General features: G+C 38.5%; 1 protein-coding gene across 3 annotated transcripts in view; it reads right to left on the bottom strand.

The window, feature by feature from the left end:
* Positions 1 to 10,730: 10,730 nt before the first annotated feature.
* hif1an.S (hypoxia inducible factor 1 subunit alpha inhibitor S homeolog) overlaps positions 10,731 to 16,311 on the bottom strand; it is a 28,743-nt gene continuing 23,162 nt past the window's right edge. For all 3 annotated transcript variants that reach the window (XM_041571098.1, XM_041571096.1, XM_041571097.1), the window contains 3 exons: positions 15,193 to 15,256; positions 13,209 to 13,319; positions 10,731 to 11,923 (listed from right to left, as the gene is read on the bottom strand). In XM_041571098.1, coding sequence (XP_041427032.1) covers positions 11,879 to 11,923; positions 13,209 to 13,319; positions 15,193 to 15,256 — 220 coding nt within the window. In that variant the 3' untranslated portion in view covers positions 10,731 to 11,878. The remainder of the gene's footprint in view (positions 11,924 to 13,208; positions 13,320 to 15,192; positions 15,257 to 16,311) is intronic.

Below are 16,311 nucleotides of genomic sequence, written 5' to 3'. Positions count from 1 at the left end.
CTGACCAAAAATATTACAAACAGATGGGAGGTATTCAGAGGTTTAGGTGTTCAGAGCTATAAAAAATTTAAAAAGAACAGACTGGATTCTCATTGGAAGATGCTCTGGAATCACTTGGATCCCTGGTCATGGAGGACTTGAAATTTTTTTATTGTACAGTGATTCTGTGATTTTGTTATTTCTAGCAGTAAACAAGAACATAATAAAACTAATTATCAGTTCACTGGGAAGCCCCTGACAATGAGCTGTTTAAATATTGCTGATCTAATAAGGGAGAAGATAGTGTATTTAAAGGTAGATAGGGAGAGCTGAACAAAATGCCTGTTAAAAAGAAGGGGGTTAAGGTCAGTGAAAATAGCCCAATATTAAAATGAATGCTTTAGAATGGCAACATATCTTATGTCTATGTTCATAGGTAGATTTTCATTACGGCTTGGGAGGCTAGCCCCCCAAAACTGTTTGCCTAAACCATTATAAGAAAAAATAAAAAAAAGAAAGAAAAATCCTCTGACTGACCGATGTGCCTACTAGAGCTCGCCTGTGGGAGAGACAGAGGGGTGCTGCTGACTAGTGTCTTAAGAAAAAAATTCCAATATGTTAAAAATCTTGTGAGCTTTCAGATGGGAAAGCTTAAATGAGAACCAAGCCCTTTATATTAAAATCCCCTACCCTACATAGACCTGCTCCCCCCCAGCCTAGGTGTTACCCTCGGTAAATGCCCCTAATTCTTTACTTACCTCTCGTTGCAGATTCAGCGCATCAGAGTTCATGGGCACCATCTTCTTCTCTAAGGCTATGGCCAGCTTTATCTGAAACTTGAAAAAAGTGTGAAGGTGTGATGCAGACGTGATTAGATCACACTTTCACCCCTCTGTGAGTTTCATCTTAAACCTACCTGAATAGTTCAATGGAACTACTGTGATTGGATATTGGTGACCATTTATATATATATATATAAATATAAATATATATATATATATATATATATCTCTGCATTATAATTTCTATATGTAAGATCTCCCATAAATGACACAGTTAGCATATCCCTTGTGTTTTATGTGAAAGTAGACCAATACACATGGTATAATGTTAAACAACCCAAGCATTGGTCCTGATTTCCAGTAATGTACTGAACTTTTGCTATAATCATGATAAGAGAGTGCTATGCATATTATTTGCAAAATGGACTGGGCTTCACCCATGTCAAGTGAAAAATTACTTAGTACTTAAAGGAATACCAAAAAATGAAAGTGTTTTAAAAGAATGATAATATAATGTAGCGTAGGCTGGCACTGATAAAACTGGTGTGTTTGCTTCAGAAACACAACTTTACCTTACATAAAGAACCTGTTGTGTAACCATGGGGGCAGCTATTCAAGCACAGGATACACAGTAGATAGCAGATAATTTCTGAAGAATCCCATTATATAATAAAGGTACATACTTCCCTGTGACTTTTCTTCTTTTTCAGCTTGGGTGGCTGCCCCATGGCTACACAGCAGCTTGGGTATATAAACTATAGTACACCAGTTTGGCCAGTGCAGAGCTATAAGACATGCTATTGTCCTTACTTTAAAACACTTTTGTTGTTGTTACTGTCCCTTTAACCATGCAGCTAAGTTTAAGTCAGCCCATATATGGGACAGATTTCAGATTGTAGTGCATTTTTAGACAAAAAATCCACCCTGTGTTCTCAGGTGAATTACAACTTTTGCCAATTATTATAATATGGGACTGAATCAGCTGTTTCTCTGCCAGTGAAAAATCACAGTTGAAGAAACTGTTGATGTAACATTAGGCTTAGCCTACCAAAACAAAAAAAATCACCCTCCGTCTATGTCTATGTACTTTGTTATTTCTGGCAGCAAAAAAGAATATGAATGCAGTTTCACTTTAGTACTTCCGGCATCTTAACCAATCTGGTAACTAGGGTCCAAATTACCCTAGCAACCATACACTGATTTGACTAAGAGACTGGAATAGGAGAGGGCCTGATTAGAAGGATCAGTTATAAAAAGTAACAATAACAATACATTTGTAGCTTTACAGAGCATTTGTGTTTTAGAAGGGAGTCACTGACGCCCATTTGAAAGCTGCAAATAACTATAAAATTATAAAAAATAAATAATGAAAACCAATGGAAAAGTTGCTTACAATTGGCTGTCCTATAACATAATAAAAGTTACCTTAAAGGTGAACCACCCCTTTTAAAGGGTGTTGTTTTGACAAGGGAGGGGTATGCATATTTAAAGGTAGAAAGGGAGCTCTGAACAACAAATTGCCCTGTTTATAAGGAAGGGGGGTTAAGGTCAGCGAATATAGTCCAACTTTCAAATGAGTGTTTTAGAATGGCGATTTATTGAGCCCATTTTTAGCAAAGGTATTTTAATTATATACTACTCATTTAATGGTCAGTGTAGCCCTATAATTAAATAAATAGGTCTTGCCATGTGTATAATAATGTTTGGAAAAAAATCCTGCTAAATAAATATATTTAGATCCACAAAAATGATAGAGGCCATTCTAGTTAATCCATTTCTTGTTTTCCCAGTCATCAATCTTGAAATAAAATTAATGTTTTGGAGAGGGCAATATCACAGTCTTTGTCCTCTAGAGTCACAACAGAGCTGGATTTCAGGGGGAACAATCTGATGAAGATACCGAACGCTGTGATTAATGAACCTTTCACCTTCGCAATGTAAAATGAGACATGAGGGGTAGAAAACATCTGATCTTACCATGAAGAACACATGCCAAGTAAGTTCTAATTACTGCTTTGCAAAGTCAAATATTTGTTGCAAGCAGAGGAATAATTGGTAATGGCAGTGGCGGGGGTGAGCGGAAGAGAATCGGAAGTGCATGGTGTCGCAGCGTAAGTGGAACAGATGCCCATACGCCTTGGGGAAACACAGCTTTCTTTTTACAAATCAGAGCTTTAAATTACAAGGTTTTTACCAAAGAGAACAGTTGTGGCAAGTCGTCTGCTCTCATTTGCGTAATGGTTTCTGTCACTGGTGATTAGACACAGGATGAAGTAAAAGAAATTTGACAATTAGGAATGAGGAATCATTAATCTGAATCTTAAGAGGATGGAAGAATGAGGAAAAGAGAGACAAAACAAACAAATAGAATGACAAACCTGTGCTTCCAGTTAAAAGCATAATTATAATGCCTGCAAGGTGGATGTGTGAGAAACAGTGTTGGAGGCAGATGGGAGTGAGCAAATGATTTACTGATCGAGTTCATATTCATATCCAGTTATCAGCAGCTAATGACAATTATCTATACGTCATTATTGTGTCTCAGAACAAACCGGAGGAGATGAATATTCAGACTGTGGTTTACTTGATACGTGTCACAGTTATTGAACATGTCAGACTTGCAGCTTCACTCATTGGGGATATTAAAGACCAAAGCAACATCCCTGGTTACTCTGGATTCCACAGGTACCGAGAATAATTGCATTATACAGGTATGGACCAGTTATTCATAAGTTTCTCCTGACAAATTTACAACAGTACAAGCCAACCCATTCAGCTCTAGAACGGACATTTCCCTGGCAAATTTATAACAGTGCAACTTTGGAAGTGATGGGTGATGCACTGTCCAGCTTTTTAGTTTGTAGGAAAAACCTGTTACAGAGGCATATTGACTCCAGAAACTTTTACTGTACATAGGGTCTACCTGGGCACCTGCTTATTTATTTAAACGTAGATGGGGAGTACTGTAAACAGGGTTGACTGGGCTGGTGGGACATCGGGAGAAAACCCAGTGGGCCTCAGCCCTCATGAGCCCCACTAGCCCAGATCCACTCCCCCGACCAGTTACCTCCTCAATTGACAAAAGGAGGTAAACTGGATGAAAAAGGTCAAATTCTGAATTCAGTGCATCCATGTGCATTGCAGACAGCAATTGACTTAGTTGAATTTGTACACTGCCAAGTGGAGTTTCCAGTTGTATGTTATGCTAAATATATTATCCCCAACCAAAGGTGCAGGCTAATGAGTGAATGGCGCAACTTGCTCTTTATGCGCAGGTGCGTTACATCAGAAGCACTCTGACTGACAAGCCACTCGCACAGGTCCCTTCCCCTAGCGCTGCCAATCCAAAAAAAAAATTACTGTTATCCTCAACCGGGCTGTATACAGTCCGGTTGGGAATAAAAGTCATTTTTTTTATATCCCCCTAACCGGAGTGAGGGTTCTATTAACCAGTACCTTTGTTTGGGGATAATATATTTAGCCAACAGGTGCCCTTTATGTTGCATTCGTTGGGTCCACAGGCATACAGAAGAAAAAATGTCAGTGTTTTTATAACATCAAATATAATCTTTATGAATCCCAGCATCAAGGTGGCACGAGGATCAATATTTGATATGGTCAGATATGGGTAGGGTTGCCACCTTTTAATAAAATTTCCACTGGCCGGTGGTGGGGCGTGACAAAAAAGGGGACGGGATGTGATGTAAAAGGGGCAGACCCACAGTGCGCGATGACCAGAAGGAGGCAAAAAGGTACATTTTGAGCGGATTAGGGCCGGGCCAAGGGCTTTTGTTAGGGGCATTACAAATTTACCGGCAGCTACATTGTCAGAAAACTTGTAATACCGGTCCCGGCCTTGGCAGGTGTTTTGCTGGCTAGGCCAGTAAAATACCGGCTGGGTGGCAACCCTAGATATGGGTTAGGCAGGCTGCTGGGAGGACACCATACATGGACCAATAAGCTGAGTTAGCAGACGCTATTGGCCTGGAAGCCAAAGAGTCATGTGTGTTGGGCACAATTCAAAGAGATGCCTTAGGCATAGAGGCGGGGCAGACATTACTTTCAATTTCCATTCAGCACTTCCTAGATGTTACTGCTTCCCACACATTCCTCCATTCTCTTCACTGTTTAATTGTGTAGCCAGGGCATGGGGATGGACAATACAAGATTTTGAGATGATGCAAGGCTTGCCTTAATAACAGTGTCCACAAAATGGTGCCTGCCTGCTTGCTATTATTATGAATGCCCAGACTGAAGATTCATATAATTTATACAGAATAATTAAAGCTCAATTTGCTTGGCCAATCTGATAAAATAGGATTGTGAGTAATTTTTTTGGGTGACGGGTCCACTTTAAGCCTCCCCAAAAACAGATTTCATATTTGGAAACCCTGCTACTAGCCTCCCCGACTCAAGATTTCAGCCTTCTCCCCGGCCCCATTTACTGCTGTTAAGGAGAACTGCTGTAGTATATATTCTGAACAAAAACATAATATATACACCCGTGTATTGCAGGTGCAACAGCAGTCCGGCATCACTAACCTGAACAATCACGGTTTTTGGTAGAAATTATATTTCTACATGGCAAATAATTTACTAGTTGGTGTAGTAGAGTAATAGAAAACCAACAGTCATGACATGCATGCTGCCGATTCTGTGGCATTGAATAATTAACTGAGGCGTGTTCCAAATAATAATAGCTTGCTCCTAATAATAGCAGTGTGGAGTTCAATTAGTGAGGTCATTCATTCATTCTGTGAAAAAACAGGCTCAATTACGGCCCTTATTTAAGGAAAGAAGGCAACAAATGTTCTGCATGCTGGTTATAGTGCATTTCAATCTGGATCATTCCAGACTTTGTTCAGAAGAACAGCATTATTTGAAGAAAATGTTGATTGAAGAGGGGGAAACAAAGAAGTGCAAAAAATGATAGACTGCTCATCTTAAATGATCTCAAATGCTTTAAATTGACAACCAAAGCCTGAAAGACATGGAAGAAAATGGAAAACTACCATTCAAATGGATAAAAGAATAGCCAAAATGGCAACGACAGCCAATTATTAGCTCCAGGAAGAAAAAAGAAGGTCTAAAGTTACCTTTGTGTACTGTTACAATTAGAAGACGCCTATGCAAAGCCAAGCTATCGACAAGAAGCTCCTGAAAGTCTCATTGTTGAAAAAAGATGTGCTGGAGAGGTTACAATTTTCCAAATAACACATTGACTGGCCTAAAGAGAAATGGTGCAACATTGTGTGGACTGATGAAAGCAAGATTGTTCTTTTTGGGTCTAGGGGCCGCAGACAGTTAGTTAAAAAATCAGCAAACAATGAATTCAAGCCACAGTACACTATGAAGACAGTGAAGCATCATGATATGGGGATGTTTCTCATACTATGGTGGTGGGCCTATTTATGGCATACCAGGCATCAGTTCCAATACATAAAAATACTTGGAGGTTTTGTTGCCTTTTGCCAAAGAGGAATTGCCCTTGAAATGGATGTTTCAACAAGACAATGACCCCAAACACACCAGTAAACCAGCAACATCTTGGTTCTAGACCAACAAGATTAACTTTATGGAGTGGCCAGCCCAATCTACTGACCTTAATCCAATAGAAAACTTGTAGGGTGATATCAAAAATGCTGTTTCTGAGGCAAAAACTAAGAAATGCAGAAGAATTGTGAAATGTAACAGGTGCCAGAAGTTGGTGGACTCCATACAACACAGATGCTCAGAAACACTGCTTATACAACTAAATATTATTTCAATTTTTAATGCATATAAAGGCCTAATATATGTTTCCATAATTATGAACAAGAAAATTAAAAGTATATAGTTCTTTTGTAACCAAATGCATAGGTCAGCAAAGGATGGTACCTGTATCCGGATGTATATCAAATTGGTACTTTGTAAAAGGAAGAGATTCTTCTTACAAACTCCTAAGTAGAATGGCTGTTACTTGATCAGCTCTTGTCCCAAGGAGGGCAGAATGTTGAGTTGGTAAAACTTTACTGTTTATTTCAGGAAGGCAATGAACAGAGAATACAAAAGTATGATCCCTGTCATCTTTAACCTGCCAAGTGTATAAATGGCTGCCCCAGGGATTTTGATTTTACGTAATTATGGCACATATTTTGTTCCCTACTTGCAGAAAAGTTAACACTGAGACTATTCCATATTTAGTTTAATTACACTGACCTTTTGGGGTCATGTATCTTTATGAACCAGGCCTGGCCTTGTGACATTAGACAAAACATTTGAAAGAAGAAAAATTCAAATGGATAATTTTGGGGATACCTGATGCTTTATAATTGTTAATACCACTGTAATATTAAGCATAAAGAGCCACATTCAAATCAACAAGAAAATGTACTTTATGGTTTATAACGTGAAAACGTATGGGTTGGATTCAATTTGAGGAGAAAAATGTTTTACTTTTCTCCCGACGGAGTTCCAGCTTCTCCCATAGGTCAAAATCCCTAAACTGCCCAAATTTGCTAGCGACCGCTTCGCAACACTTTGTCAGGTGTAAATTCAAACAACACTAATTCCCTAAAATGTGAAGTTGCGTCCAGGGCCCAGAACACTGGCAAAATTGCGCTAGCGTTACTTCGGCAAGCAAACAGAAGTTGCGCTAGCGTTGGCTAATTTGCATACTGCGGGAAGTGAAAGTTGAATAGACGTATATGTTGCAGCAAATACATTACACTACACAAGCCCAGGGAACCTTAATAAGATAAAATAAAATTTTTATAATGCCCTGCACATGAGCCCAGTGTATAGTTTATGTGCCATATGTTAGGAAATGGGGGGGGGGACCCGGGTAGCCAAAAAAAATGTTACGGTCTTTTGCAGGCTATCACTCAGAAAAAAGGAAAATACGCCAAATTTAGGAAGTCCTATCCACTCCATTGCACTTCACCTGGTCTGAGGTGGTGAAGGCAAGTCTGGCGCAAGAGGTAACGTTCAGTAAAATCCGCATCTTAGTGAATTTGCGCAGTTACATCCGTTCACCAGAGCGAAAATTCACCTGGCATTAGAGTGCGAAGCAACGCTAGCGTCTATCTCCTTCACTAGCGAAGTGACACCTGCGCCCGTTAGGGAATCGGCGAAGTTACGAAATTACGTGATTAGCGTTAGTCACTTCACCTTTTAGCGAATTTGCCTCATTGAGTTTTCACTGAACTGAATCAGCAGATAACATTTTCTCATTAAATTGAAGCTGGCCCAAAGTTCCATAAAATCCTGTGCATAATACGGGTCTACTATACAATTCTGCATGTATAGTAGACCAATGTAAACTAAGTTGTAGTTCCCAGTATCCCTCACCTGTAACTGAAGAAACACTGTCTGCTGCCCAGGGGTGCAGGCTGTCTATGATTGTGTTTCCTTGATCTGTGGATGCACTTAACTTCAGTCAGGGGCTGGCAGCTGCAATCAAAAACTTTAGTGTTTAAAGTGATGGCAATAAATACATTTACTGTGTGTATTATGAAAACTGAACACTTAAAAACAACATTTGTATAAATTCATTGTAAGGGTAATATGGAAATGTGCTTGCTATAAAGACATTTAGATTCTTCCAAAAAAATGGATATTTTATAAATGACAACGAAGAGGACAAGGCAATCACAGAACGCAAATGTTCCAGAAAACTACCACACTGTGTTAGGCCAATGGCAAACCAGGCTGTTTATCCACTAATATAAGTGAATCTGCAATCATTTCTGTAAGTTGACAGGAATGGCATTGGCCTGTGCCCACACAAGGGGAAGAGTTCGCACAAAAACACAAACGTTTACTGCATGTTTTAACACCAAAGTCTGCTGCATGGCCACACACGCTGACAGGTGCTTATACAGCATGGAGTGGATCTGCCTGGATCAGAGTTTTTTTCCATCTGTGTTTCTAATTGCCTTGTATGCCATTAGCCTTAATTTGTAGTTAAAGAGATCCTGCCATGGGAATTTTATTTTTTCAAAAACGCATCAGTTAATAGTGCTGCTCCTGCACTGAAATTCATTTCTTAAAAGAGCAAACAGATTTTTTTATATTTAATTTTGAGATTTGACATGGGGCTAGACAGTCAATTTCCCAGCTTCCACCAGTCATGTGACTTGTGCTCTGATAAACTTCAGTCACTCTTTACTGCTACACTGCAATTTGGAGTAATATCACCCCTCCCCCCCCCCCCAGCAGCCCAACAACAGAACAATGGGAAGGTAACCAGATAGCAGCTCCTTAACAGCTGCCTGGTAGATCTAAGAACAGCACTCAATAGTAAAATCCAGGTCCCACTGCGATACATTCAGTTACATTGAGTTGGAGAAACAACAGCCTGCCAAAAAGCAGTTCCATCCTAAAGTGCTGGCTCTTTCTGAAACCACCTGACCAGGCAAAATGACCTGAGATGGCTGCCAACACCAATATTACAACTTGAAAAATACACTTGCTGGTTCAGGAATGAAATATTATATTGTAGAGTGAATTACTCGCAGTACAAACAGTGTAATTTAGAAATAAAAGCTACATCATAAAAATCCTGACAGAATCTCTTTAAGGTGGTCACCACTGAATGACCTGAATTAAATATGAGTAATGCCACATACAGTCTTGGCATTGTCACAGCTGTGCTCCACAAACCACCTCGTCATTTTCATTACCAAGTAAAAGGATTTTATGTAAAAGCACTGGCTCTGACTTTCAGTTATTTTATGAGAGGCTGTGGCGGGCATTTTAAGATCAACATTTTACAGGCCCTTAAATATCATCCCACTGACCAATGGTGGGACTAAATTCATTGCTCACTTGGAGCATAAACAGGATAATTGTTACACGGTGTAATACAAACATAATTTATTCATATAATCAGTCAAGGATTATTTTAGAACAATGGCAAATCATTTAGTAAGGGCACTGCAAACCCATAGAATATGGGTGGCACAATGGGCCAAATTCCACAAATCCCCCAATAATCACCAGTCATCAACACAGCAATGCAACAGCCCTTTTCATTCACAGTAAATTAAACAATGCTATTTAAAATGTATTATTTGCAAGTGAAAAAGAAACAGGCACACTGGAAAATAGTACGCATGTACTGTACAACAGACCAAATTGATAGCAGAGGACTATTACAGTATCTGTAATTAATTGACCAATAAGATTATGTACCATCTGATTTTTTTCCCCATATAGGGATTAGCTCACACTGATTTTGTTGTTGCATCAAAAAACGGCATGAGAATTAAGCTGCCCACACGCAGACAGATCATATCAATCAGCATGTCATTTGCAACAAAATCAGACTGCAAACTGTTTGCATATGATTAATTTGATCAAAATCGACATGATCAACCGAATCTGAAACTAAGGTGGTCTGGGACTTTCACTAGAACCTGACTTTTGACAAATCACAGCAGCCCAAACAGTTCAGTCAGTGTTAAAGTTTGATTATTCTAAGTTATTCCATTTGTGAAAGCCAATATGGGAGGTATATACCTATTGTTCCAGCATATGATAAAGTCTTCTTGTCTTGCACTCTGAATCAGTGCCAATATATGGGCAGATTGGTACCTTCATTAACCATATTAAGGTATTTATAAGTACTATAATGGATCATTGTGCAGTAAATTTGTCCCATGTTGTTATAATGGGATATAACAGCAGTTTCATAGGTATAAACACAGCCCCACAAAAGTAGGGATGCACCGAATCCAGGATTTGGCCTTTTTCAGCAGGATTCAGATTCGGCCGAATCCTTCTGCCAGGCCGAACCGAATCCTATTTTGCAAATTAGGGGTGGGGGAAATCGCATGACTTTTTGTCACCAAACAAGGAAGTAAAAAAAAAATATCCCCTTCCCACCCCTAATTTGCATATGCAAATTAGGATTAGGTTCGGTATTTGCCTGAATCTTTCGCAAAGGATTCTGGGGTTCGGCCGAATCCAAAATAGTGGATTCGGTGCATCCCTACACAAAAGTAAATGCTTTGTGACAGTTGCATTCTCTCAATATACGTGGTCACAGCAATCCTATAACCCAACTGACCAAAAATCCATTGGCACATTTCTTTTAAATGCTGCACTTTTAGTTGCATGAATGAACAGTGTGAACAAGACTTAAATAACATGCTTTTTCACAATGTTCAATACTTATCACATATCCTGCTCACCCTCTTAGTACAAATACTCACTTACTGCAAGGTAGCAAGAAGATATTCTGATGTGGCCTATTTTGGCTCAATCATTTAGTATTAAAATTACCACAGAATATTTAAAAAAAAACAAGGCTGGTATGAAATCCTTTTGTTCTTTTTTCCTGTATGTAGGGTGGTGTAGGCACTATAAATGTCCACAATTCTTCTGTAAAGTTTGTGTGCATCAGGATAGAAAAACAATAACAATCAGCAGAACAAAAGGTAAAAACTATATGCAACACCCCTGTCTGTGTCCTGGAGAGAACAGTTGCCAAAGAGCAGTTTATAAAAGTTAGGCCGGATATCTGATATGTGGATTCCATTGCAGTTGCCTTGCGATCCTCAGAATTGGAAAAGTACTTCAGGGCCATCAGTGAAGCATTCATCATGGCTCCTTTGCAACTAGATGACTGGAACATAATCAATGCGACCAGGCTGCACTGGGCAACTTAACTGCCCAAGTATCTACTTGTATTTATAAACATTTGCTCCAAACGCTAGAAGATCAACCAGCCACATTTGCTGATGTTTATACGGCTTTCACTCTTGACAGAAATAAGAGCTGGTTTTAGTGAAAATGATAATGCTTTCGGCTCTTTGGATACTGTATTAGAAGCGGTATATGGATGCAGTAAACAGCATTGAATGCAGGCGATGCTCTGAGGGGTCATACGATTTCGGTCATTGTCTAGCAAGGAGTGCAAAGTAGAGTAGACGGTGTTGCATTATGTTGTTGATTCTATTTCTTTCTTCATCAGCATCCAAAGAGTGTAAATACAGTAGTAATTAAGTGGTGTAAACCAAAGGTATCGGAAACCAGTCAGCACAATCGCTTAAATATATCGGTCATTTTCCTCATTTACCCACAAATAAAGCTGCAGAGACGTCAATGCCACACACTATCACCGTTCAGTTGCATCAGTCATAGCGACCTGTTACCATTGTATTTAACAGTGGACCAACCTGTTAAGTAAGAAAAAAAGCACCTTAGTACTGGACCGCAGTTGATATTGTTCAGAGCAAGCTATAAAGAGCCTTGACCTCAACACAGCTGAACAAGTGAGGGATGGAATGGAATGTAAACTAAAAGCCAGGTCTGGTCACCCAACATTTGACAGTTAGATCCAATACATCTTATAGGGGTGGGCTTCCTTTCCTAGCAGATGAATTAGAGTTCATTCAAATAACTGATTGCAGTACAAACAAAATCTAACAAAATAACTGCCTTTTGCACAGATTCTGCATGTAGAGAAACAGGATTTCTGGTCTTTTAATAGAGTGAGCTCTAATACATCCTCTAGGCAAAAGTAGCCCCCCTATAAGATATATTGGATCTAACAGTCAATAAGTATCTGACACCCAACTCCTGAATGAGGACAGAATGAAGAGAAACAGATGCTGAGAAAGGAATAGTAAAAATAAATTTGATTATTTCAGAAACAGTACAGAATGTTTAATTGATTGTACTGTCTTATTTCAGTATGCTGAAGCTTATATGACATTTTAATTTATGCGATAGTTCCCCTTTTTCAGCATCTGGTGGCTAGAGCACAAGCAACTATGCAGTACCGTAATTTGAATGAGAGACTGGAATATGAATAGGAATGGGCCTAAATAGTAAGATGAGTATAAAAAGCAGCAATAAATATAAATTTGGAGTCGGAAAGAGCATTCGCTTTTTCGATTCTTAGAAGGCCAATTTTATTGCTTAGAATTAGCCATTCTATAACATACTAAAATTTAACTTAAAGGTGGACCACTCCTTTAATATCAGTACCCGTGTTTTCAGAGTAAGATGCAAGATAGGCAGGTTCCTGGATAGTTTAGATACTGTCTTAGACATGGCAATAACTCAGATTAGCATAACAGCGAATTCAATGGCTACAGACTATAAGAAAAAACTGCAATAGGAATAAAAGTCATATGATCAAGACTAAAACACTTTCAACTCTGTTTGGATACAAACAGGATTAATAAGCGTCTGGCAAAATTCACTTTGGCGTCCATAGCTTTAGGTTTGACACACAAGTTACTGACATAAGTGCTAAACTGCAGAGGTGCAATTGCCGTTAGCATTCTGTCATGTCTTTAACTGTAGTAAACTATTCAAAATTAATTGTTTATTGGTTGTGCAGTTTAACACCTATATTCATAAATTAGCCTCCCAGAGTATTTATTTATAATGTTTTGTTCCTCAAGCTGTAAAAATGTAACTTATGTTGCTTCCCTCAAACATTAGGTTATATACCTCTTGCGGATTTCCAAGGGCTTCTCCGAGCATTTTTTCAATATTTCTCATTATTGCCACCTTTTGATGTGCTTTGAGTGGATATTCTATTCTCTTCGGAGTTGGGGCACCCTGATGATGCAAAAAATAAATAAATCAGAAATACATAATTGCTGCAGTTAAGAACAATGTAAAGAAATTACTACTATTTTCATTAACTGGTCTAGAGTTGGAATATTCTTTTTAAACTTTGTTTTTTTATTTATTTTTGGCTATTGTCACACAAGCAACTAAAATACTAGCAATATCTAGGTAAACTTTGATGTGGATAAGTGTATAGGATGTAGTAAGCAGCATGCCTGATTGCCAGGGGACTTTCTTGGGAAATCCACTGCAATGGGCTGCACCAACAAGTATAAGGACATCTCAGTGCAAACACTATTTAGATATTTAGCAATAATAAGCAAGATTTTTGTTTTTTACAATAATACAAATTAGATGTTCCTCAAAACTCCAAATTATATAGCAGTCTGTCACTACATATAATAATCTAGATATGCATAGAGGCTTACAACCTATTGCTTCACTAAGGGCACAGCAAAACTTTATAGGCTCTACATTATTTGGTTCTTCACCCAGAATTAAAAATTGCTATTTTGGAAATACTTTTTCATTGTACTTGATCTTAAAGGAGAAGGAAAACTACAGAGGCCTTTTTATTGCTAATAGATTAGCTGCAATAGTGCAAGCTAGAATGTTATATTTATTCTGTAGAATGTTTTACCTCTCTAGAAGCTCTCTTTTCGTTTAGGATAGCAGCTGCAGTATTAGCTTGGTGTAACATCACTTCCTGCCTGAGTCTCTCCCTGCTCACTTATAATTCTGGGCTCAGATTACAGCAGAGAAGGTGGGAGGGGGGAGAGGAGCAAACTAAGCATGCCCTCAGCATGCCCCGCCAGGGGCAAGGAGGTTTAAGCAAAATGCAGGAAGTCTGATACTGAAGCCCATGTGTACACAATAGAAAAATGCAGTGTTTCTATTGACAGAACAGCACTACTTTGAGGGTTTACTGGTATATTTAGGTGGACCTTTCTGATAAGGCTAACTTAGTTTTAACCTTTCCTTCGCATTTAACTAAACTGCTTAAATGCAAATTAATGGCTAAACAATCCTATTGGGTTTATTTAATGTATAAATCATCCTTAACAGATTAAGGCAGGGGTCCCCAACTTTTTTTTTTACCCGTGAGCAACATTCAGATTTAAAAAGAGTTGGGGAGCAACACAAGCGTGAAAAATGTTCCTGGGTGTTGCAAAATGAATGTTATGATTTACAATGATTTTGTACAAATCATTTTACAATGATTTGGTAGCCCCTATGTGGACTGCCAAACTACAGGAGACTCTGTTTTGCAGTGCACCTGTTTTTTTATGCAACCAAAACCTGTCTCCAAGACAGGAATTCAAAAATAAGCACCTGCTTTGAGGCCACTGGGAACAACATCCAATGGGTTGGTGAGTAACACGTTGCTCACGAGGCACAGGTTGGGGATCACTGGATTAAGGTATGGTAATCCAAATTTTAAAAAAAACCCAGGTCCCATGCATTCACTTCAAAAAAAGGCTGCAATAGGTCTCTTAAGTGAACACTAATGGCCAACGCTTGCTCACCAGGGGGAAATAAATTACCTCTATTATTGTTATTGCATTGCTCACTTGGAGCATTAAGTCCCACGGTCAGTGTTTAAGATTTTTTTTGGTCAGTGGGTCTAATATTTTGCTCTTAGTCAGAATGCCACAAGCTGCCTGCCGCAGCCTCTCATTAAGTAACTGAAAGTCAGAGTTAGTGTTCACATCAAATCCTTTTACTTGGTGAGTTTTTACTTGGTGTAAAGCACAATTGTGACAATGGCAGGACTATATGTGTCATTATCCTTATATTGCATTCAGGTTAATCAACTCCCTGTTGGATATGGGACAAAAAGGAATTTGGTTAAAATACATACCTTGTACCAAAAATTAACAGTAATCGTTACCCCTCCATCCATCAGTGATTCAATGTGGTGCCACCTAAAAGTCCATAAATAATCTGTTATTTTGATATACTTAAGAACAATATGTTAAATCTACTTACATGTAAAAGATGGCCTTAAAATATCAAAAATAGGGAGCTGCTAGGGGCAACTGTGAAGGACTGTGATATTAGTAGTGTTGGGCTATGGACTGGTTTATTAAATTGAATATATAAAATACAGCATTCCTAGAAATCTTTTTTAGGTTTAATTAAAGAACAAAGTCCTTTTGTGCAAAACATATCGACTAATAAGTAAAACGAAGGGGGGGCAAATAATTCTGTGTCATTGTGTGTGCAGTAAGGCAAAGCATTAAAGTGCCTTTGGCTCTAATGGGTTTACACAGCTGCAGAGGAAATGTGGTAATACAAAATAAAAAAACAATCAATCTATCAAGTTCAACCACTGATTGATTATCTCTCTCCTTAATGAGTAAGATGATGTAGAGTATGGGCCATATAGGATTATAGGACAGCACACTCTTACTCTATGCCTTGCTTGGGCCAGGCTCTATATAATGCATAATCATCCAAAATATAAAACATTCTTTTCACAACTAGCACTTTATGAATCTTTTTCTTTTCCTTTTACTTTTTTAATGAATCTTTTTCCTTTAAGCTCCCAGGAAACGCAAGCCCATGATGTAGTTAAACATGGTTTCTAGTATCTTAAATTAGTAAATGTATTCAAACTGGTATTTTCCTGAAACTCCAAAAAGAATGCTATTTCATATTGCCAAAACACAAATAAACCACCAGCAGCCTGATTATTAAAAACTGAGAAAAAACAATCTGTGGATTTTGGCTCAAAATGCAAAGTCACTTATTTCTTCGACAAAATCTACTGAGCGTGTTCGCTATGGAGTCGATACAAGGAGGATTCTGCTAGCAGTCTGGAGCTGCAGATTTTGGCAGGTTATTTTTGTGTTTGTCTGGCCCTAGCCTTATACTTAGTAGTAAGATACAGAGTATTTACTATAGATTGCCAGAAACATTCACAAACCAAAATTAAAGCCCTAATTCGAGAACCAATTCTGAGAAAAAAAAAATGATT

This window comes from Xenopus laevis, chromosome 7S (assembly GCF_017654675.1).
Source record: "Xenopus laevis strain J_2021 chromosome 7S, Xenopus_laevis_v10.1, whole genome shotgun sequence".
Lineage (NCBI taxonomy): Eukaryota > Metazoa > Chordata > Amphibia > Anura > Pipidae > Xenopus > Xenopus laevis.
The sequence above is the reverse complement of the archived record's forward strand: the minus strand, read 5'-3'. Positions and strand labels throughout refer to the sequence as shown.